We start from the raw sequence: 25,475 nt of genomic DNA, 5'->3' as shown, positions 1-25,475 counted from the left end.
AAGTTAAAAGTGTCCACTTGCCCATGCTAATCCATGGGCACTTTGATGTATCAACTCTCATGGTATGACAATATAATAAATATTGCACAATTTCAATTTATTTCTAGAAAATGTGGCAATAAAATCATATTTTATTGCCATTTTATTTCATTTATGTACATGATACAAGACAAAAAATCACCCCCCCCAAATAAATTCGGAAACATCCAGCAAAATGTGCTGGCTGAATTGGAGAACCGTTTCTCTTCGAAGGTTTTTTGGAAAGCTGTGAACTTGCTGTTACTAAAAATGAGCTATTCCAACTGAAATCCATACACTCCCTGGAAGACACAACCTTACTCTCCTACACAGTGGGTGTAGATTTCAAATGGAGTCACTCATTTAGGTAACACCATTTGAAATTCACACTCCCTGTGTAAGATTAAGGCCATGTCTTCCATAGGGGTGTATGGATTTCAACTGGAATAGCCCAATGTGCAAGAGTGTACATGATACTTTTGTTTGAATTTCAGTTTGTTTTAGGATTCTCAAAGTAAATGTAGAATTTATATGTGGCAATGATACCATTATTAAGACTAATCAATTATCACTATGTTGTCCCAATTAACACCCTTTCCCTAATAAACGGTGAACTTTCTAACTTGCAGCTCTTCAGTGTACCTGAAGCGTGTAATCAAATTGAAATCAGAGAAAAACTGCACAAGTCTATGCAGCTAATATTTCTGCATTCTAGAAAACATTCAATATATAGTAAACAGTAAGTGGCCCCTTGAAAAAACTTGAAAAAAATATGTTTAAATTTATACTTGAACCACATTTTGTACTTTGTTCTTAAAATTACAAAAAATGACTTCGGCAATTAGCGTAGTAGGCTGACGACATCCTATGGGTCAAATACAATATCTCAAGATCGGCCAACAAAAACTATTGCATTATTTCAGGTAATTTTGTGCCCAGGTACCCTATGTAATTTACGGCCGGGGACCCGGGTACAAGAATCACCAGGGATCAAGAATAAATTTTAGACAGTGACAAAAAAACCCTTGTTCTACGGACCCAGATGACCCAAATTGTTTTGGGTGTTTTTTTAGCTGTATGCCAGTAATTATTCGCCGTAGAAGTGATGATGTAACAGGATTAACTACCATAACAATAGATCAATACATAATATATTGCCCTGCACTACAAGCATGTTGCACTCATCATCTGTGTATGTCTGCAATCATAGATTGAATACAAAACTGCTCTTTTCAAAGATACTAATCTTACAGGTGGGAATGATCAGCATCCTTTAGGTCTTTATCCCTGTTCTTTGGCATCTATGGTTCAATGCATAGGTACCGTGTGAACGCTGTAGTGCAGTGTGATATATTTAAAAATTTTATTAATCCATTGCTATGGTAGTTAATCCTGTTACATCATCACTTCTACAGTGATAACATCACTATACTCCCCTATAAATCTGTCCAAATATGCCAGTAAAAGCGGCACAAAATATGTTTGTCCCCCTCCCTTGAATTTTAAAGCTTCGCTGCCACTGAGAAAGTACATTATACTTTCAGTTATCATCAGGCCTGTCCCTTGCCCAAAGCTGACAGCACACACAGGCCATCGATCATCAGTCGACTGTGGAGCAGGCCACCACAAGTTTCTTCCAACTGCTGCGATCTTGGACAATTGAAACAGTTTTTTTCTGGCTGCAGCATTCCATCAAGATCACCAAACAGGTGCTGAAAATATTGCAAAAAAAGTCTCTGCTTCCTCTTCCCCTATGGTGCACAATACAAAGGGCCTATACTATTCCTTCACAGGCTCAAGTACTCGGATGACCAGATGTTGATCAGCGTGTAGCTAGATGGGATAGGGTCTATCCACTTGAAAGCACATATAGGCCAAAGTTTGCCATTTCAAACAATTTGCCCTTTGGTGGACCATTTTGGTGTAAAAAGTATTTAATGTGTGTAATTTGCACACATTTCTTAAAAACAGGGCATAATTTGATATGTCTCCATATTCTATTAAGCCTGAGTTTTCCTCTGCCAATCTTCGGGACCGGAATCAGCTTTCGATTGCCCAAGTCATCAATCTTGTTTAGTTTTCCTTCTGGCACGGAACCACTTCACCACCTTGAAGAGGGATGCAAACACTGGTATACTGATGGGTAGAAATAGTGGAATGTAGATGGCAAATCTACAGAAAAAAAAAATGAAATTCTTTTGTAAGACAATGATATTACTTCCAAATTTATATGGTTGTTTTGCCCGTCCCCTTTAGAAAAAATTATTAAAATTTAGGCCATCTTAATTTAATGGTTTGTCTCAAAGCCCCGCGCGCATTAATAAAATTGCCCGCTTTTTGAGAAAATTTCATTTTTTCCCTTTGTTTTATTTAAGCTATTTTCACGTCTGACACACAAAAATATAACGTCTGACATCGTCAGACGTGAAAATAGCCTAAATCATAGATCTCAATAAAAGTCTTCATCTTGACCACAGTGAAATCTCCTTGAGAGATGAAAAGCAGATACAAGGCGGTTCTCGAACCACGAGTCTCGCCTGCTTTCGCGACCACCTGCTTTTGCGATTACTTTGGGTAGAGGTAAATGAATTTGGCGGTTATCGGCTGGGCACGATTATCTGGCTGATGGTGACTGTACCCACCAAGTTTCATGCCCATGCAACAGTTTTTACTAATTTGACCTCAGATGACCCCTGGTGACCCTGAAATGACCTTCCAAAAATTTGGCTCTAAATGTTGACTGTACCCACCAAATTTCATGCCTATCTGAAATTTTTTACTAATTTGACCTCAGATGACCCCTGGTGGCCTCGAAATGACCTTCCAAAAATTTGGCTTTAAAATGTTGACTGTACCCACCAAGTTTCATGCCCATACAACAGTTTTTACTAATTTGACCTCAGATGACCCTGGTGACCTCGAAATGACCTTCCAAAAATTGGGCTTTAAATGTTGACTGTACCCACCAAGTTTCATGCCCGTACAACAGTTTTTACTAAATTTGACCTCAGATGACCCCTGGTGACCTTGAAAAGACCTTCCAAAAATTTGGCTCTAAATGTTGACTGTACCCACCAAATTTCATGCCTATCTGAAATTTTTTACTAATTTGACCTCAGATGACCCCTGGTGGCCTCGAAATGACCTTCCAAAAATTTGGCTTTAAAATGTTGACTGTACCCACCAAGTTTCATGCCCATACAACAGTTTTTACTAATTTGACCTCAGATGACCCCTGGTGACCTCGAAATGACCTTCCAAAAATTTGGCTTTAAATGTTGACTGTACCCACCAAGATTCATGCCCGTACAACAGTTTTTACTAATTTGACCTCAGATGACCCTGGTGACCTCGAAATGACCTTCCAAAATTGGGCTTTAAATGTTGACTGTACCCACCAAGTTTCATGCCCGTACAACAGTTTTTACTAAATTTGACCTCAGATGACCCCTGGTGACCTTGAAAAGACCTTCCAAAAACTTGGCTTTAAATGTTGACTGTACCCACCAAGTTTCATGCCCGTACAACAGTTTTTACTAATTTGACCTCAGATGACCCCTGGTGACCTCGAAACGACCTTCCAAAAATTTGGCTTTAAATGTTGACTGTACCCACCAAGTTTCATGCCCATACAACAGTTTTGACTAATTTGACCTCAGATGACCCCTGGTGACCTTGAAATGACCTTCCAAAAATTTGGCTTTAAATGTTGACTGTACCAACCAAGTTTCATGCCCATACGACAGTTTTTACTCATTTGACCTCAGATGACCCCTACATGACCTCAGTGACCTTGACCCACTAACCAATACAAACCGGTTCTGTCTTGGGTCAAGATGCACCCACCCACCAAGTTTGAGGAACGTGCTACTCATATTCTCCTAGAAAATAGGCGGAAAGCAAACTTTAACCAAAACTTTAACCAAATTTGTCACATACACACACACATACACCCCTACACACATACATACGGAAAAGTGATTATATAGTCTCCTGCCTTATCAGGCGAGACAAAAAACAAATCATTGAAAAAAAAAAAACGCATTCCGCAATAGGTTTTCAACTTGGGAACGGCTTGCGGGCTTGGAGACAAACTATCAAATTAAGATGGCCTTATAAGTCATTGCTCCAGATATTTTTTGAAAGAACAGTGCCAAGAGCAGTGGTGGCACCAGAATTTTTTTTTTTAGGGGGCAAGGGGGGCAGAGCCTCTGACTGGGGGAGGGGCATTTTCACCTAATTTGGGCTAAAAGTGGCTTTTCACCCTCTTTTCAATTTTTCTGGGGGGGGGGGGCAATGGGGGCAGAGCTTCTGTCTGGGGGCATTCACCCCCCCATGTCCCCCCGTAGCACCGCCACTGGCCAAGGGTGTTATTCTCATCACAGATACTGGCACGTATAAGCCTTTAGTATTATTATTATTTGACCAATTTCATGCTCAGGATGCCCCTGCAGTTATCTATGAGTATCAATACATGGATCCTGGATCTGTCCTTCCAAAGTCAATTTGTACCGAAATTTCTTCCCACAATACAAAATGCATATTGTAATAACAAAGCAGATGGATTAACCCCCTGATGTGTACCTATTGTTATGCAATATGCCTATTACCTTGTGGTTAGGAATTTTGATACAAACTGACTTTTGCTAGAAAAACCAGAATCCACATATTGGATATCACCAACTCCTTTCAAACAATCAATTTCTCCAATATGTTTTTGTTGATTAATCAAAACTTGTGATAATTGAGCCTTGAATAGATAAGTGGGAAACCTTTGACAATTTGGCAATAATATTGATAAGTTTTTGAAAACGGTTTTGTTATCAGCAATTGAAGCTTGTAAAACTTTTCTCTCTTACATTCAACTGGACTTGATCCCAATATTATGAAATTCACACTTCTCTATAACAATTTTGACCCAAATAATCAGACCATTAATACAATGCTAAATTTGCAATATCTTTTCTTATACTTGCAATGTACATGATCTAGGAATGTATGTGCAGCTAAAGCTATAGCATTTTTCACCCTGATGTGGCAGTGACGTCAACGCGTAGAGGCAGCTGTTTAATGTGTGCATCTATGCGGCACCTTTAACCCTAACTGAATCAGGTCTCACTAAATCTCACTATTAAAACCACTGCTCGTGCATGCATTGCACGTGATGTGATGACGCAATCAGCCTAAGTCATATATACCCAGGGAATCGCTGGCCGGGCAAGTGTCATCCGTGCGGCTACAGGTCGGTGATCTTCGGTGTTATGCGAGGGGTCTGAGGTTCGAATCCCAGGGGTACCAAGTGACTTCTTTGTTCATCTTCTCTCCTTTTTCGTTTCTTCTTTCCCTTCCGAAAGCAAAAAAACCTTGTGTTCAGTTCGGGTTATGCATGCGTGTGTACACCAGCACTTTGTGAGAATGCTAGCTATTTAAACCTGTGCCTAAAGAAATGCACACTGATGTCACTGCCACACCAGGTGAAAAATGGAACAGCATCTTACTTTTGATCATCTGGAAAGTAGAGTAGTTCTAACAATGAAGGATCAAAGAAAGCTTTTTCTGATGCAGCAATGGCTCTCTTTGATGCATGGAATGCTCTGTATAGATTGCCTTGTTGTAGATAAGCATGACCCTGATTCACTGACTCCACTGCTTTGTAAACCTAGGGGTAATGAAAATAATAACATCGTTCAATATATGGAACCATCAAGCATCTTCTGTTGAAGACCTAATTTGATTGAGAAAGTTGTCCTTCATCCAGATCACCGATAGCTTAAATTGATGAAGCGTGACATCATGTAATGCAATAGCAGTTTGAAAGTAAAACCAGCTGATTGTAACAGATGATCGCACCAAAAAGATGTTGAACTGACACTTCAACTCAGAAAAATGCAGTGAATAGGCAACCTTTGCTCTAAGGGAGCACACAGCTTTAATGATTTGATGAGCTCAGCCATGCTTTGCTGTATTCGATATGGGGTCGTGTACGCCAGAGCGTTCAATAGGAACAAGCGAGCAGCAAACCTGTTTGCTGATATATATCGGAGCCATTCAGCAAACCAACAGGATTTAATATAAACAAGGTAGATGGCACAACCATAATCAATTGCCTTTGTGTTCCGTAAGTATATAACGACCCCCTTATCAACTGCTCAATTGGTCATTAAATAAGCATGTCTGGGATCGTATCTGCGGTGAATATAAAGTCAATATTATGTGTAATTAGGTTTCAAGTGGTTGTTAATTCAAGCATGGTCATAAAATAGATTTGATCGATATTTGGTCAACGCGTGGTATCGGAGCGGTGTGTACAATTCAGCGGAGCCTGGCAGAGTTTGCTACAGGCTTTCATGGGTTTGGTTTTTGTTAAAAGCCAGGTACCTCTTCGCTACAATGCGTTATCAAAGACGGCTCATCAAATCAATAAAGCTGTGCTCCCTAAAAGATAAAGTTGACTAATCAAATTAACTCTCATTGAACCTTGATTATCAATATAAAATTGAATATTCATTGTTTGCAAAATATGTCAATGCCGAGTTGATAGGCAAAAGACAACTCCAAATTTCAACAGCTGAAGACATTCCAGATGCAACAATTTTCATCTAAAACAGTGGTAAAAGTGTGGACAATTATTCAGTCAATTTTTCTGACAACACGATACACTTGCAGTGTTTGCTAGGGAGAGGCCAAAATATGCAGTGCATCATTGGAAAATGTCGATATCCAAAGCCTGTGTAATAAGAATACAACACAGAATTATAAACATCTCAAAAAAAGTAACTAACCCCCTTCAATAATGACCATTATTCAAACACGGGTGATTGTATTACAAATCTGTAAAATGTGTTGGAAGCAGAATTTATTTCTACACATTTTGACACCTCATTTGTAGCAATTGACTAAATATTGACGTCACAGCGTACATTTAAATCAATGTAGCCCAAGATTTGACAGTTGCAGTAAATTGTATTGATTTTGCATTCAGTGTAATGGAAGGAAATCTGTGTAATGATATCTGAGTGTTTTTGTATTGTAAAAATTTGTATGTAAGTGCAACTTTCAAATCTGGACCTCGCTACATTAAATTGACTGGTGTTTTATTGTTTTTTGGGCTATCGTATCAAATGAGGTGTCAAAATGCGCAGAAATAAATTCTGCTTCCAATGCATTTTACAGATTTGTAATACAATAGTCCCTTTTTGAATAATGTTCATTATTTAAGGGGGGTTAGTTACTTTTTTTGAGATGTTTATGTCATTGTGTGTTTAAATGTCAATATAATGATGTTATACCTATACACGAATGATGACTAAAATCCAGCAATTTAGAATTATAGTAGATCCATTTACTATCAAACGGAATCCTCTGTGGAGCTGTTTTCAACATTATTATCGAATGGTGGCTAGATCGGTAATGTCTAGTTGACATCATTAGACTACAAATACAAATCAGGAACACTGCCTTTTTCTTTGGATTGAACAGTCATGCCTACCTGTTGTGCAATATCATCATTGATAACAATATTGCCAATCTTGTCCAGTAGCTGTGATAGAGACACCAGTGTTGCACTAGCGGTGGCTATGTTCTCTAGTGTACGCCCTCGTAGTAAGACATCATATTCCTAGAATTTGGAAAGAAAAGGAAATATGGCATTCATTTCTTTGTTTTATGAATTGATTTAACCCTAATTCTGGGTGACATGGGTATACCGCAAAGATTTGTCTAATGGCGCACATGGACTCCTTTACCTTAGGGTACAAATAGAGAGCTTCTTCCTCTGAAAATCCCAACATGATTTTAGGGTCCCCATGCCCTTATTTGCTGGTGGAAATTGAAAAGGGATTGCACTTTTAGTTTGAGCCTAAATTAAAGTTATGTCAATGGAGCCCATGTGCCATTAGGAAATCTTTACAGTATGTGAATTTCCTGCAATTTATTACACATAGAGTAAAGACACCAAGTAAGTTGCAAAAGTAAAACTGCAGTGGTGTGACTGTACTTTTTGTCAGAGGGGCAAAAAAACCCCAGAATTTGCACAGTGAGCATTAGTTCTGCCCAATTTTACTGGGATATCTGTGCTCATAGCATGCAAAAACAGTCAACTTTATTCTGTCTCATCTCAAGTTAACAGCAACACCATGTTGGATTTCACAGTGGTAGATTTGAATCGTGCATGCTAACTTAATCCAGCGGGGCATATACACACACATAGAAGGGCAATTTGTCTGTACCCTGGTGACGCAACCACATAAACGCACTGATTCGAATCTGCCACATCCAACATGGCATTACTCTCAACTTGAGACAAGATACACTATATCACCAAGTCCAATAGTCACAATTACATCTAAAGTCATGCTGCCCTATGTACAATAGGGTGATTCACAAAAAATGAAATTGGTATTTTTCAACGGACACCCCCTCATTTTGTTCATTTTGATAATAAAATCATACCTGCAAAATATGAAAAAATTCAAAAAGTTTAGGGGTGCTACCGGTCAATGAACTTTTGTACACAAAGTCAATGGGATTTTTTGTCAAAAATTTCAAACGCTTATTTCAGGGCCTAAAAAGTCTACCAGGCTTGCAAAACTGAAGTAAATGTTCAATGATATACCTAACTTTGTGAAAACATGGGTTTTTTACCAAATTAAAGTTCATAGTTGACTGTAATAATAAAAAATGTTTCAAAAGTGACAGAGGGAGTGTAGCTCAAGAAAAGAATACCCTGGGATATCCCCTGGAATCCCACCAGGCACCCCAAATTTATACCTTATTGAAGTGAACTGTTGATAAAAAAAAAGATTAAAATTCTTCACATATTAGTTTACCCCAATGGTGATACCAGCTTTTGAAATCTTATGTAATAGTAACTATCAAAATCCATACATCTGTATCAAGGGTGGTCATTATGGCCATACCTGATGAAGATTTGTATTGTTTGAATTGAATGACCACAGGAAGGATTAGATTCACCATGGTTGAAAAGAAATGTATATAAATTGGGGTCACAACATTGGATAGTGGCCAGTTCATAATATTTTGGCTGTTCCAGCAACTGCCTTGCCCCAAATGTAACAGTTTTCACAAAATTCAATTTTCTGGAAAGCGGGTTAACATTTTACAATTTTCTTTAGCATTTATTTTAAGGACATTACTCACACTATGATCAAATATTTTTGGCACAATCAGGGAAAATTAACATGGCTTTTTTGTGTTGTAAAGAAAATGGCTCATAAATCCCATTGACTTTGTGTACAAAAGTTCATTCACCGGTAGCACCCCATATCCTTTTTTGAATTTTTATACATATTTTGCAGGTATGATTTTATTATCAAAATGAACAAAATGAGGGGGTGTCCCGTTGAAAAATACCAATTTCATTTTTTGTGAATCACCCTAATGTACAAGTATGGTACAATTACTAAACAGTCAACACCTCAAGCTGATCACCATCAAGCAGGTGATTTCTTAATTGCTGAGGTGAGTGAGTTGATAGTAAAGCATTTTCAATCATTATTATAGAAACCTTATTTACTGCATATGCATATTATATGTTCAAACTCACCCAATCAGTAACACCTGATGCTCCAGGCTGCTCAATATGCACGTTAGATACACCACCCTACAAGGAAAGCAAATTTAAACTGGTCAAATAATTTATACTTCAATACACAGTTATATGTAGATAACTTGCTAAAAACTGTTCTGTGATTTTTTTATTTTATTTTGAAATTCTTTTACTTTATGAAAACTGTGAGCATATATTATGTGTGTCCATGTCTAGGATATGTACATCATCAGATAATGATTGATGGATGATTAGGAGTACATAAAGCTGTTTTTGTTTTGTTTTTGTGTTTATTGACAGAGATGTTGATAAAAGCATGAACCAATATACCAGTACCATGCATGAGGTGTATGTTAGGCCAACAATTGCATACTTCTGGTTCTGGTATGACCTGTCATATATTGCGTATGTCTTGATCGTTACTACCATTTTTCATTTACCTGAGACTGAGCTGGTATTCCGATGAGCAACCTCAGCTGAGATAAGAATACTTCCATTGCTGAATGCATATTCACCATCACCTCAGCAGGTAATTCAGTGTTGTTGGTAGGGTCCTGGACATTGTAAACCATTACACCGCCCCATCGAGGACTCAGAAAGGCATTAGTGGACACTTGGTCACCTACAAAGAATATATGTTTTAGGACATGTAAACGTATATATCAGTAGCAAATTTATCAAAGTTAAGTTAAAACCACAATAAAACTTCAAAATCACTTCAAATTTGAAAATCTTGTAATTGTGGGGAAAAATCCACCTTTTTGCAGAGCATCTCTGGAGTTGGGAGAGATAACTTTTGAGGTTTTAGCTATAACAGTACCCCAGCCACTGAATCACTAGCAGCTAAACTGAAGTCCACTCAAGAGCGAGACTGTACAGAATATGAGAAGAGGTCAAGTATGTATGTGGAAACCCAGAGTAACTGATTAAAAACACATGAGTAGGGAGCACATGCATAGTAAACCTAAGCAGGGAGCTCATAGCTGTACTAAAACATGCCTTTACTTCTAAATACTTCTATCGGTTCTTACCTTTAGCGTCAACGACATACAATGGTGCATGATTTCTTTTGGGAACGTAAAGCAAGAAATTTAGACTTGGATAGGTTGATACATGAGATCCTGGTTATAAATAAAAACAAAGACAGAAAAAAATGTTTGTGAATATAATATTCTGCTGCATAGATTATAATTAATTTTTTTTAAATAGTCATTTTCAGATTAAAATTATTTAATATTGGTCCATCAGTTGTTTTATTGGGCTATTCCAGTTGAAATCCATACACCCCCTATGGAAGACATGACCTTATCAAAATTAATCTCCCACACAGGGAGTATGAATTTCAAAATAGGGTTACCTCAATGGGTGACTCCATTTGAAATCTGCACATCCTGCATGGGCATTTAAGGTCATGTCTTCCATAGCTTTCCATAGGGGGTGTATGGATCAATATCTATTTCAACTGGAGTACCCTATTTCACAGCATTCTTTTAATTTAACATTAACTTAACGCTACACACTTGGTTATCAGCAGTGCGCACAGTCTCATTCCAACCCTATTGCGTCTAAGCATATAGGTAATCGCAATCAGAACACCACCTTTAGTACCACAATTCATTAGTCACATTACAGTATGTTCAATGAATACTCATCAACACTGAATAACTTGATGTATGTCCCACTTGACATCTGGTGAGCAGTGAATATGGTGTCATTCCCACCCTATTGCGTCAAAGCATGGTATGAGTAATAATCGTAATGCATTGAGCACTTAGAGAATAACGATAGAATTTTTATTTTGCCTATCCTCTCATCAGTGATAGATTTACAGGCAGGTCCAATATTTTGAGTAGTGGATGCCGGCGCAGCCGGGTATCCACTACGATAAAAAATATTGGACCTGCCTGTCGCTCATCATAGGTAGAGGATAGGCAAAATAAAAATTCCTATCGCTTATTCTCATTCTTAGTCAGTTAAATATTATTTTAATAACTGTAAACAATTTTTTAAAGCAAAAACTAAGTTACCGTCATAAAAACTCCCCTCATTATAAAATGAACGAAACTTGTTTACAACTTTTCAGTATTCTGTTGCGCGACTGCTAGCGCGTGCTCGCGTATTCCGCACTAGCTAGTCTCACGATCCAGCGCGATACATACGCCACACCTCTACACGCTGTGTTACGGATTATCAAGACGCATGATGACGTGGGGTCGTCTACGGCCTGATAGACGGCACCCAAATTCATGCGATTGTCCAATCAGAAATGTGTCTACGAACTAGACCACTCCCACTGACTAAGAATGTGGGATAAAGTACGGACTACCATAATGAATAGAAAATATAATCAACGGTTTGACCATTGATTAGTTATTTTGTCACTTATTATAGTCAAGTGATGTTAATTTAACCAATCAAATGACAAGGATCTAATAGTAAGTGTCATAAACTTTGATCAATGTTTTCATACTTGTAAAAAAAAAAAAGAAGTTGAAATGCAACTTTTGTAGAATGCTACAATATTTTTTAAATAATACTGACCAATGCAACTGCCACCTACCTAGTTTAGCCTCAACTGGTGTGATGACCTGAGGGAGCTGCCCCTGAGATAGATAGTAATAACTCTTATCCTCTGATTGTTTGGGCTTCACTGATATCCCTGTGTAGTATAACACTTGGGAATCTACTACAAAGTTGGCAAACTCATCAAGTTTTTGTGTGAATGGTTCCAAGTAATCTGTATGGAGAAAGGAAATAAAAACATGTGGAATTTTAATATAGTGCTTAGGCCTGTTACTATAGCTAGGGGATCTGTCAAAGAAAAAATAACAGAGGGACCACTTTTTGATGTTAAAGTGTTCAAAATTGCCTAGCAAAGTAAATTTTTAGGAGGAGGGGGTTAAGTTCATTCTATGCATGTAAGCAATTTTTTAAAGGAAAAAAAACCAATTCACATTTTGGAAATTCCGCAAGGGCTAGCAAAAAAAACCCTGCCTACAGGCCAGCCTGCTGAATGGGCTATTCCAGTTGAAATCCACACTACCCCTGTGGAAGGATTTGGAAATATGTTCCATAATGGGAGGATGTTTTTCAAATGTAATTGGTCAGAGGTAATCATTTGAAACCCATACTCCCCCTGTATTGTGGCTTTACCTATATCTTCCACAACTGGAGTGAGTATTAGAAATGGAAGTTACCCAATTGTCTCTTCTATTCAAAATTGATACTCCCTCTGTGGCAGACTTTAGCTAAATCTTCCACAGGGTAGTGTGGATTTTAAATGGAATAGCCCAATAGGATAGAGCAAGCTGCAGGTAAATAAGGTAAATAAGGCTCAATTAACTCAAGCCTAAAGGGATAATCAAAACCAGCATTTCACTTCATATCAAAATGGCAACTGAAAATGAATGTAGATTGCATGTGTCCATTTACCAACTTGGTTTACTGGGCTTGAAAATGACTCATCAAAAATGGGCAACAGACTCACCCTGGATGGCTTGTCGTATGTCCCACTTGACATCCAGCACATCTGGTTGAGGATTCAGTAAACTGAAAGATATCCCATAGCCTGGAGTTGAACGCACTGCTCGCATGGTACCTGCATCAGCCTGAAAACAATACATACACAGTCAATTCACTGTTATTAAAGTTATACTTGCTGTCTTTTACACTCCGTTAAGATGCATTCTCAAACTTTACAGCAGCAAATCATCTTGAGTGTTGATAAGCCACCTACTCGTGTCAAGGTGAGAGTAACGCCATGTTGGACTTTGCAGTGGCAGATTCAAATCACACGAGCTAACCAAATCCCGCCGGGCATATACACACGCGTAGAAAGGCGATTTATCCATTCGTCCATTCGCTGGCAACGCAACTACATAAACACTGATTCAAATCTGCCACTCAGTGGTTGTGCTGGGCTGTGTTTTTAGCTCCCAGACTCACCAAAAATCAAATCTCGCACACAAATTTTGTAAAAGCAGTGAGTTATTGCGTCCTGTTGTAAGGTTTTTGACCTAGCGCTAACCCTGCTGCCACTGTGAAATCCAACATGGCGTTGCTCTCAACTCAAGACAAGACACACTATATAATATAAGACAGAGATAAAAAGACTAAATCGTGTCTGACGTCAGGGCAAAGGTGTGCCGTGATTGGTTGCCGACCTGCGCAGTATAGCATTTTCTGTCTAGTTTTCAGAATTTCAGACGTGAAATAGTCTTTTTATCTCTCTCTTTCATTATAGCTTGTATGTATATTGTTGCTAACTTGTCTACCTATCCAAATGTATAATAGAGTACTTTTGATTTTATCTGGCTGCAATTTTAATTGCAATAACTCATGACATAAATTTATTCACCTACATTTATATGTATGATGTTGCAAACACAATTCAGCATTTGACACTACTAATTAGTAATGTAATGAGCCCCTTCTTTTTACTACAGACAACAAAGTGCATTTTGGGTACTACAATGTATGCATGGAAGATAAACCAGCCTCAAACTCACACAGTATCTATAATTACCTGGGGTGAACTTCACACTTTGTAAAAATGCTTTATACTTGTGTTTTGCATATTGTTTGGTCTTGTATAAGCTTGGTCTACAACAAACGGAAATTGTTGATACGGTGCCTTCAGGATAAAAGTTTCCTATTACATGTAGGTAATGAAAAAAAAAACCTTGCTCTATACGGGCAGGCAAAAAAAAACCCTTGCTCTACATAAATAAATCGTTTCTTAGTTTGATTGACAGGTGACATCAGGCACAAACTAGAATTTTTAATCCGGTCTCAGATTCTAAATTGATTGGGTTGGTTGGTTCTTTGTAATCGGTGGTTTGTTCATTTATTCATTAATCATCACAATTCCTCCCTAAGCTCATCCCTTCCTTTCTTCCGGCATCATGTCCAGTTTTAGATGCTGATTTCAACTTACCTGTGTATGTTGAAATCCCTGAGCTGCGTTGCATATTTTAACCATAGATAACTCATTAACTAGTGTTGTCCTGAGAAGCTGAACTACATGATCCAGGGAATTTGATAAATCTGCATTAAAAAGAAATTGCGTAAAAGACTTAGTGAAGGTCTACCTCAAGCCTATTTGTATTTTTAAGCCCCTGATAACTACTGTTTTTCTTTCAGCGTTTCTGATTGGTTTCTGATGTGCTATATTCATCTGAGTGCCCAATTAAAATACAGCTTCTAAATATGTAAGCTCAATTGTCTTCAGACCAGGGCTCAAAATAGACAGGACAAAATGCGATTTTCCCCTGATACCACAACACCCCTCGAAAATTAAATTACGGGGGTGAATTTGATCAGATATTAGGCCTTGAAAGGAAACTATTTGTTTAGGCTTGAGGGCCAAATGAGGATTATGGGTATTTAGCTTCCTGAAATCCTGACATTTAGGGTTTTTTTTGGAAAAAATGTACATCTTCAATACGAAAGGTCAAAATTTTCAATTGATGGTCAGCTTTTCATCGCAGCTACATACACTTCATTAGATTTATAAAGATTACTTCGAGGACTGTTTAATGTCAAAAATCTCAATTTTAATAATTTGCCATAACATTTGTATTGTATCGCGAATTAAAAAAAAAATCAAAATTGTTGGATATCAGAAGGACATTCGTCATATTCAGAATGTAATGTGATGTGTCTGATGTGCTCTCATGTCCCACAAAAATACTGTGCAAACGTTGCTATCCGATTCCTTAAATAAATTGCTAGTTTTTTATTGACTTAAAATATAAACTTGATTTTGAAAAAGACGAAACTCTGACCAAATCCATGACATTATATACTCACCATCTTTGTGGATTGCTACATAAGATATTCTCTGTTTGCCAATATAAGTGTGTATACCCTGAAAGCCTTTATGATCACCAGATAGTAAATATATAACAGGATGTCCCACCGTATCAGTGTTAGTGTTCAGGAAACTCCTGTCTAATTCTGTAAATATAAAAAGGATATGTACATTAGTCAAGTGAATCTCCAAATTTAATATCAGTATTGCCATGGACCACCCAGCCAGCATCCTTAAATTCATCAAAGACCAAAAGAGGACTTCCCTGTCTGGTCTTTGACACTTACTTACACCTTGGTGACAAATCTCCCTGCAACCCCCCCCCCTCCTCCCTTCTCACATGGTGCATCCTTGTACCTGGTCCTTGATAAAAGGCATACCCAGGTATTTTTTATTAAGCCCACCTGGTGTTAAAAACCACAAGGGACCACCACTGCCACAATTTTTGTCACACACTGCCCAGACATCTGTTAACTAAGTATCCAGTCACTCGGTCCTGCCAGGACTTGATCCAATGATCATTGCCGACCTCGTGATGAAAAGGCGAGCGCTAGTGCATAGACCAAAAGAGGACTTCTCTTTTAGATCGCCTATGGCACTAACACACTTATACCTCGGTGACAAAACTCCCCCTTATCATGTAACCTGAAGCACTACCTGGTTGGTATTGTACCAAGGTATACATACAAGTACCAGTGGCGTATTCAGGGAGGAAAAAGGGGCAGCTGCCCCCTGTGAGAAGTCTTGCCTCCTCTCTGGGATGCTGGCCGTCCAGATATTTAAGATTTTTATGCCTTCGTTGTACTTATAAGCCAATTTTTGTCAAAGTTTTCCCACTTGAAAGTTGCCTCCCCCTTCCCCCAAAAAAGTTCAGGTATATCACTGGAGTATAGAAACCAGCTTGCAAACAAAAACTACAAGCAAATAAGCCAATGGATATGAATATTGGTATAGAATATATCTATATTTGAATTTGGTTATGACCTCTAACCCATGTATTTGTCTTGAGAACTATATGGCTTGAAATCTGTAATTTTCAAGTTAGCCATCTTTACTTATTCTAACTTACCTTGTAAATTTTGATGCTGATGAACTCTATCAAGATCATTTGGATTGCACTTTCTAACATTTATGCTATACTGCACAGAAACTTTTGAATTTGGATTATCTGAAAAACAGAAAGGCATATTTTGAGGGGTAGAATGATAGTTACAGAGTCGGCTGATTCTGAGAACAAAGTATTTTTAATTTTTTAACAGAGCAGCCTTTCATTTTGTGAATTTTAGTGAAAAAAATGCAAAACTGTATCGCTTTTTGAATGAAGTTTAGAGGGTGCTACCGGACTTCAAACTGTTGCATGCAAAGTCAATGGGAATATATAGCTAGAAACTCAGCACAAGGTAGATTATAAAACAATTTTAAAATGAAAAATAAAATTTAACTCCATCAAATTCCACAGAGGAATTACAAACTTGTGAATGTATAAAGACAGATTAATGAGATTTGTTTTTGCCACAAAATTGTGAATTGTTGGTCAAACTTCCCTAATTTTGTTTTGTCCAGGTCACTCAAGAATCTAAAATGTATATGGGTGGGTGGGGCGGTGGGTGGGGGGGGGGGGGAGGTGTTGGGTTGAAGACAAAATTTTTGTTCAAAATTTTCAATGCACATCTAACATTTATACAAATATCATTAAATGCAGTGGCAAATGTTGCTAATTTTGAACGTCAAGGTATAGTATCGTCCTTAAGTTTTAAAACAGAACTGCAAAAAGGTTACATAGGGTCATGTTTTTTGAGGTGGGCACCCAAAAAAGGTGGAGCTGTCACATTTTCCAACAAAAATTTTCTTCTTCTTCATATATTTTTGCTAAAATCCATCATGAAGAAATGGTTTTGGTCTCATTTTGAAGATAAATTATTAATCTAATGAAATAGTAACAAATTAAATACAGTTGAACAAATGTATTAATTAATTACAACTGCTTAATTAAGTTAATTAGCCAGGGGTGGAGCCGGTAGAGGAGGAGCCAGTAGAGGAGGAGCTCTGTGTGAATCCAATGAGAAGTTGGTGTTCAATAATAAAATATATGCACTTTGTTGCCTAGTAGAAGTAAAAATGCATTTGCATAATGTTAATCTTATTTTTTAACTTTCTGTAACTATAATTGCCTAGCTAATCTTAATAAACTTTGTAATTAAGGATTTAACAAGCTTTTAATTAATGCAGGGGAATGTGTGTCATGCAATAAAATGGGCTTTAAATTTTGCATGCCTGAAGAAAGGAATGAAAATAAATCTCATCTGTCATAAATAAATCTTTTGAATTGTTTTATCTTTGAAATATCTATTAAATAAATCTTCTCAGGAGATTATTGCAGTCAAAGGATTTAATCTGATGACATATTGATCTATGGTTATTGTTAAATAGTTTATTGATGTAGGCTAATTGTGCATATGCCAACATGTACCATTGTTACAATTTATTCACTGTAAATTGATTTTTGAAAAACCCTATATGGAATTGAATATTTAAATGTGATATTATAGCAATTCTTTACACTATTTTGTTTCCAAATTTGAAGTGCATTTGCTTACAAATGGCACTTGGGGAAACTTTACATTAAATTAAACAATTTAAAATACAACTTTTTTCACACCCTGTATAACACAATGGGCTTAACAAATATAGTGCAAACTAAATATTTAATGAAAGGACTAATTGTGTACATTCCAAATATCAAGTTCATTTTCCAATTTAATATACTATGTAGAAGTATTGGAGTGGTAAAGAAATGCAATTTTTTAGGTATTTTTCAATGGAATCACCCTGTATATTTTTTGGCACACCCTGTATATCCACTCAAACTTAACAGATTTGCAATCCTGACAATATATGCTTTCTAAAATATATACTTTTACATAGTTTGGGTGAAAACTTTTGAAATATAATCAGAAATACAAAAAAGGAGTTGATTTTTGACAAATTGCAAGATGTGACGCATTTGGGTCCCACCTCAAAAAACATGACCATAGGAGGTTTTGCTTTAAACATGTTCAGGGGCCAAAGACACATAGGAGGTTTTCCTGCCCATGGATGCTAATAAATAGTCTGCAGAGTTGGAAATAATGGGCAATTCTATTTAAAATCCATACACCCCTACAAAAGACATGACCTTAATCTTCCATACAGGGAGTGTGAATTTCAAATGGGGTTACCTAAATGGATGACTCCATTTGAAATCTACACTCCCTGTGTGGGAGATTAACATCATGTCTTCCATAGGGGGTGTATGGATTTCAACTGGAATAGCCAACAACTCCCTACACATTCTTACCTTGATTCAATTTTTCCTGCAGTTGTTTTAATATATTATTTTCATTGGTTGAAGGTTCACTAAGGCAAGATCTAATGTTTACTGGTACTTTATATTGCATCTGAAAACAAATGAATAAATAAAATATATCAAACTGACGATATCTGTTAATATGGGCATAATGTGGTAAAATACAATATCAAAATGCTAGGATTTTGTAGCATTTTATTTCTAATTCATGCAAAGTTTATAAACTAAAATCTGCAATTGATAACAGAAAATGGAATCATGTTTCGTCTTGGCTATAACTGCAGGTTTAACAGTAATGATGAATCAATTCTTTCCAGTAATTTGACTTTTGGGTAAATTTCCCAGAATCAAAATGAATTCCCAATGTGTGAGCATTATAAAGTCCCGACTAAAATCTGGGTGTAAAATTACTTTTGGGGATGATAATTGACAACCAAGAGTCAAATGGGAAACACAAGGGTCATATACTTCCAGCTTAGGGTTAATGAGTCCAACAACATAGGAGGTTTTGCTTTAAACATGTTCAGGGGCCAATGACACATATAGGAGGTTTTCCCCAGCCAACAATGCTTTGCAGTTAGGAAGAACAAACTAAAAACAATGATTAGGCCCTCCCAAGTTGATTGTGCTTTGTGAGTTTCCTGTCACATTTTTTTTTGGTGAGTGATGAGGCATCTCTTTTAGTATTAACCCAAATGCCAAACATGTTTTTTGGCTATTTGAAAGAAAAGAAGGAACAAAAAAGGAGAGAAGATGAACAAAGAAGTTACTTGGCACCCTTACAATTAAAACCTTAGACCCTTCGCGTGCCAAGCAAAAAAACTTGACCGGTAGCCACAGGGGTTTTGCTGGCCCGGCCAGTGATTCCGTACACATGACTTAGGCTGATTGTGTCATGGCATCATGTGGAGTGCATGCATGCCCAGTGGTTTTCTTTGCAAGATTTTGTAAGACTTTTAGGGTTATTAATTATTTGACCATTAATTATATTTCATAACCTCATTAATAAACGCGATGCGTGCGATCCAATCATATTTTATTATTTGTGAAAACGCGAACGCAAATCGAGGTCATTAATATCTCACAATTGACCGCAAAATGCGTAATTGTTCCAATGTCGCACACAATTGACTTCTCGTGCGCCGTGACAGCGTCCAACGAACTGCTGCGCGCTGGCTGTCAGATTTGGATTATGCGCGCTACCATATTTGCACAGATTCTGATACGCACTTTTGTTATTGGTCGTTTTGTTTTAGCCTGATCGATTTTGGGAAAGGGAAGATGTAAAAATAAACAACTTTTGAGGAAAATTTTGTGTTATTTTGTAAAGTTAAAAGATCAAAGTGACGGTTATGAATGAGGTTAATAACTTTGCATCAGTATAATATGCCAGGCATTGTGAAAAATCTAAACATTTTGCTTTGGACCTCGGAATATCCTCGGGCTGCGCCTCGGGATATTCCTCGGTTCCAAAGGCAAAATGTTTAGATTTTTCACAATGCCTCCAAATAACCGATGCGCAGTTATTAACCTCTAAAACATATATGTTACTTAATGGTAACCAACAGAAGGCAAGCTCAAGAAAATGGCAGCTTATATTGACCTCTATAATGCACTGCCACTGTGGTATAAGTTTATTTTACACCTGAGACTATCAAATGTAGAAAAAAAGTTTTCAATAAAATGGAAAAATAATGAATTATTTCTGCAAAATGACTCTCTGATGTTGGTGATGGGATGTGCGACGGGAAACACACAATGAACTTTCAAGGGCCTAACAAACAAATACAAGGATAGGGGTTATTAATGTTAATCATGATGAAAGCATTCAGTTGAACTCGAAATTATACTGATATTTATTACATCAAAATATATACTAGTATAAAATTGTTATGAAAAAGTATTATAATTATATTAGTGACAGTAAAAGTAAAGTGTACGTAGGCTTATATTATTGAATGCAACATAAATTATCATAATGTCATAATTGTATTGGCACTTCACTGAACAATTCTGATTTTAAAATCTGCAAGTTTATTAATCGCGAAATTCCAGGTTAAAAATAGACTATGGACTTCCAATTATAAACGAGATTTTGAGTGGGCAAAGTCCCTGACACTCACACTGTCAATCACACTTGTTTATCAATCAAATTTAACCGCAAGCAAATACAATACGCGCTCATGCACTTAGTGACGCGTTCATGCAATTACACAACACAATGGCGGCAGACTTGTGTACCATGTAGTTATTAATGGTAATGATAGATACCAGGATTTAAACCATAACGAGATCTGGGCGACCAATCACAAGCCAGATCCATTTAAAGACGCATTACATCATGGCCAATTTTAGTAGGCCAGATTTCCGACAATCTCATCCATAGAAGCTCATAGACAGCCGTGTTAAGCATCTCTGACCGCAATCCAATGTCAGTAGTCCACTTGGGGAGCTAACAAACAGAGGGTGTAGGGTGACTAAAAGATCAGATGTGAAAATCTATCAATTGTGCACACATTAATTAAATCAGAGTTTTAAGCTCAAATACAATACCCAGAGTATATGCAGAATGGGCAAGTGGACTACGGGGTAGTCTAGGGGATAGCATACCTGTGTTTGTGCTAGAGTGTCAATTTCACTGTATGGTAGACTAGCTCTGTATGTAGTTGTTGTTTTCCACCATAATGGCAGACCAATAACAATGCACACTAACCCTATGGCAAGTGCAGAGTACATTTGATTATGTTCTTCTCCTGAAAAGAAAATACAAGAATGAAAATTAAAGAGCAATTTAAGTGGAATGGTGATTGCATTATATTAACCTTTAAATGAAGAAAGAAATGGTCAGTTACAAAAAGTAGTGATGACTGGAAATTTTTTTTGTCTTGCCAGAAAGAACTTAAGAAATCTCTCAATGAATCCGAGCGTGAGTTTGTTGCAAATAATCTTACCACTGCAATAAAAGAGAACACCAAGCAGTTTTGGTCATACATGAAAAGACTGGGTAAAAGTGAAAGCGGTGTCGCAGATCTCAAAGTTAACAATAATATCATGATTAGCGATGGGAAGGAAAAAGCAGAGGCATTGAACGCACAATTTGCTAGTGTAAGGGAAGACAAGGAAGCGATTCCTACACTTGGCAGTAGCAGTATTCAAGATATTCCGGATTTAATCATTCATGAAAAGGGGGTTTTAAAGCAACTCCAGGAACTGTCTCCGAATAAAGCAGCAGGACCTGATGAGATACCTCCATCTCCATGGTTTCTCAAAATGTTTGTTGAGAAACTTGCGCCGATATTTACAGACTTGTTCCAAGCTTCTGTTGATCAAGGGACTCTCCCCCATCAATGGAGGGAGGCAAACATTTGTGGCATCTTTAAAAAGGGGGACAAAGCCGTGCCTGAAAATTATAGACCCGTTTCGTTAGCAAGCGTCACCTGCGAGATTCTGGAGTATATTATAGATGATGTGACTTCTGACGTCAATGCCTGACAGTATGCGCACGCATCATCACAATTTCCATTGTTTTTTGCCTGGCAGTATGCACGCGCATCATATTTTGTTCAGGGCTCGTGTTTTTAAAACTCCTGCCACATCACAATAAGACTATTAAACAGTCTTTGTTGATTAAACAATGAGGTCACCTCATCTATACATTCTCATGTTATGGATCACTTGGAGCAGCATAATAGTTTGGTTGATTTACAACATGGCTTCAGATCTAAGCGCTCCACTGAAACTCAACTCATTTTAACTGTTCTAGACTTCTCCAAAGCCTTTGATAAGGTTCCTCATGAACGCCTTCTGAATAAGCTTCATCATTATGGGATTAGAAACAACCTTCATCAATGGATCAGAAGTTTCCTAACAAATAGGATCCAGAGAGTTGCATGTGAGGGCAACTTTTCATCACCCACAGAGGTCCTTTCTGGAGTACCACAGGGGGCGGTGTTGGGGCCGTTGTTGTTTTTAACCTATATAAACGTTCTCCCGGACATGTTGAGCAACCAAGTAAGACTCTTTGCAGACGACTGCCTGGTGTACTCTACAGTGTCAGATGAAAGGGACATGGACTCTCTACAAGCTGATCTAAAATCTCTTGAAACATGGCAGGAGACCTGGAAGATGAGCTTTAACCCTTCCAAATGCACAGTCATGGAAATTTCCTTGAAAAGAAACCCTCCACACAGAGACTATATTTTCTGCGGGCAAGTTTTACAGCAGCCAAACTCAAATCCTTACTTAGGGGTGCAGCTGAATAACAAGCTGAACTGGGGAGAACATGTTACAAACACAGTTAACAAAGCAAACCGGACTTTAGGTTTCCTGAGGAGAAACTTGTGGTTTTGTCCAGGGAAGTGAAGTCTATTGCATATCTAACGTTAGTGCGTCCAGTCCTAGAGTACGCTGCTTGTGCATGGGACCCATACAGGGCAGGACTCTTCTTCTTCTTCTTCCTTATAAGTGCCTCCTTCATATGTATAAAGAAGCTTGAAAGTGTGCAGAGAAAAGCTGCAAGATTTTGCACAGGGGATTACCAAAGAGAAAGTAGTGTCACTCAAATGCTGGAAGATCTCGGATGGGACACTCTAGCTGTCAGAAGGGAGAGAAATCGTTTAGCTATGTTTTACAAAATCCAAAATGAGTTGGTAGGAATCAACAAAGAAGCCTATACGGTATTCAAACTTCTTCTGCTGCGGGTTTGAGAAGAAACCACCACCTACATGTTGAAATTCCATTCATCAAGAAGGACATCTATAAAAACTCATTTTCCCCAAGAACTGGAAGGGCATGGAATTCCCTCGCTCAAACCACTATATCAGCCCCATCTTTATATATTTTCAAGAAAAACCTCTAGCTTGCCGGTCACCAAATAGTTAGCGATTTGCGGTTTTCCCCCTGCTGACTACAACTTCAGAAGGTTCATGATCAGCATGTAGGTATACTAGGTGATTTCAAATTTGCCATCAAATTGCATCATTTTATCAAAATTAAAGCCCTTGAGTCAACTAATCCAAAACTGAAAACCGTTTTATCATAGCACTTTCCGTTGCAAAGTTACATCTTGATAAAGATTACATGTAAAAATTTCCATGTAAATATGTATTGTGTTTGGGCCCCGGTCTAGGCTAATTTGGCTGACTATAAGGCCCTTCGCACTTGATTATTAGTTTCCTGTTAAAGATTTTGAAAAAGGGACGAGGTGACTTTTAATTATTAATTATCTTTTATTTTCTTTATTTAGTTTGAACTATTACAAGCAACTATTGACTCGTTTTGACTAGAGCGGGCATTTAATTATTTCACAACAATATTTGATTTTCTAAATAAGTGTTCAAAGGTGGAGTTGTACTCTTTGTTCATTTATCATTATTGTTGATATTATTCAAGTCAGAAAATGGCAAGTAGAAGTAGTTGAAAGTTATTTTTAAGGAGAAAATTAGAAATAAAAATAAAATAATTAATTATTTTGAGATTTTAAATTTTGGACGCAGGCGGTAAACAGGAAACTAATAATCAAGTGCGAAGGGCCAAATTAAGTAATTCTTGGCCAAACTGGAACATGCATGTTGCGTCCATGTAGTGCGTGTACGCAGTGTAAAGCCTCCAGCATACTTTCCTGCCGCTTGCCGCTGCGCGTTTCAAGCCTTGATTGTGTCTGTTTGTCTGCAATACGCGTGCGCCACGCCGCTCAGCGGCAGGGTAATATGAAACCAGCATTACATTGTAGGCTTTCTGCCACGCTATATTCGCGTGTGTTTATCGCGGAGCCACTAGCAGTGACTAGCGTTCACAGTGTTCCAGTTTGGCCAAGAATTACGTAATTTGATTGTAGCAAATGTGTTATTAATATTAAACTAAGGTTTGCCTCTCATACTATTACCTACATGCAGCAGTATGCATGCATGACAACGCTGCATGTTTAGATAGCCACACCAGGCGTTTTCGTGCAGGATAGGCATTCTGTAGGTATCCTAGGTGAATTCAAATTTGCCATCAAATTGCATCGTTTTATATATCAAATTAAAGCCCTTGAGTAAACTAAGCCAAAACTGAAAACCTTTTTTCATAGCACTTTCCGTAGCAAAGTTACATCTTGTCAAAGATTGACTTTCATCAAAAAGATTCAGCTAGCAAAATTCCCCAAAACGGCATTTCGGGGTGTTTCTAGATCTTAGTCTCATGGCGATGGCAGCTTTTTTAATGGAACTGCTATCAAAATCCTCTATCATATATTTGGGTCAAGTGAAGTATAGAAAACATATTTATGTAGGTTTCCTTCACCCACCTATTCTCGAAAAAAATTCAAATTTCTATGTAAATATGCATTGTGTTGGGGCCCCGGTCTCGGCGAATTCGCTGACTAGTAAATGTGTTAACTAAGGTTTGCCTAGCCTAGGTTACCTACATTCTGAAGGTGGGTACATCATTCACCATACACAGCCACTGTCAGCACAGCTCGGTAAGCTTACTCTAAAATCGCAAATGTCAAGTCCCACGATCCTTTCAATAGCTAAATTTACGTTCACTACGATACTTAATACTAAGTTAAAAATATATAATTATTCTACAAACCTCCACCATCCTTATCATCTTTCTTAGCTTTATTTTTCCCCATTTTTTTTCTACCACTCCGATGCAAAATCAGCAGCCGACTTCGAGCAGTAGCCTCTTTTAAAGCTTGCTCTTAATCTAATGTATCAGAGAAGCGTTATGTACGTTTGTGCTGT

General features: G+C 37.6%; 1 protein-coding gene across 1 annotated transcript; it reads right to left on the bottom strand.

Moving 5' to 3' along the window:
* Positions 1–703: 703 nt before the first annotated feature.
* Positions 704–25,475, bottom strand: LOC140164973 (GPI transamidase component PIG-S-like). The gene is made up of 14 exons (XM_072188379.1): positions 25,321–25,475; positions 21,355–21,497; positions 18,736–18,835; positions 16,468–16,566; positions 15,398–15,544; positions 14,523–14,632; positions 13,074–13,194; positions 12,147–12,323; positions 10,618–10,707; positions 10,027–10,208; positions 9,584–9,640; positions 7,508–7,636; positions 5,517–5,677; positions 704–2,190 (listed from the first exon to the last, which is right to left on the bottom strand). The coding sequence occupies exons 1-14, from the start codon at positions 25,361–25,363 to the stop codon at positions 2,082–2,084; spliced, it is 1,668 nt and encodes a 555-aa protein (XP_072044480.1). The 5' UTR covers positions 25,364–25,475; the 3' UTR covers positions 704–2,081.

Source organism: Amphiura filiformis, chromosome 11, assembly GCF_039555335.1.
Source record: "Amphiura filiformis chromosome 11, Afil_fr2py, whole genome shotgun sequence".
NCBI lineage: Eukaryota > Metazoa > Echinodermata > Ophiuroidea > Amphilepidida > Amphiuridae > Amphiura > Amphiura filiformis.
The sequence above is the reverse complement of the archived record's forward strand: the minus strand, read 5'-3'. Positions and strand labels throughout refer to the sequence as shown.

What these genes read in the sequence shown, in the direction of transcription:
- LOC140164973 (XM_072188379.1), bottom strand. Translation starts at nt 25,363, where the DNA reads ATGGGGAAAAATAAAGCTAAGAAAGATGATAAGGATGGTGGAG. An exon ending in AGGGATTTCAACATACACAG is followed by an intron (nt 13,195 to 14,522) that starts GTAAGTTGAAAT and finishes TATTGTTTTCAG; the next exon opens with GCTGATGCAGGTACCATGCG. An exon ending in GAATACCAGCTCAGTCTCAG is followed by an intron (nt 9,641 to 10,026) that starts GTAAATGAAAAA and finishes CTTTCCTTGTAG; the next exon opens with GGTGGTGTATCTAACGTGCA.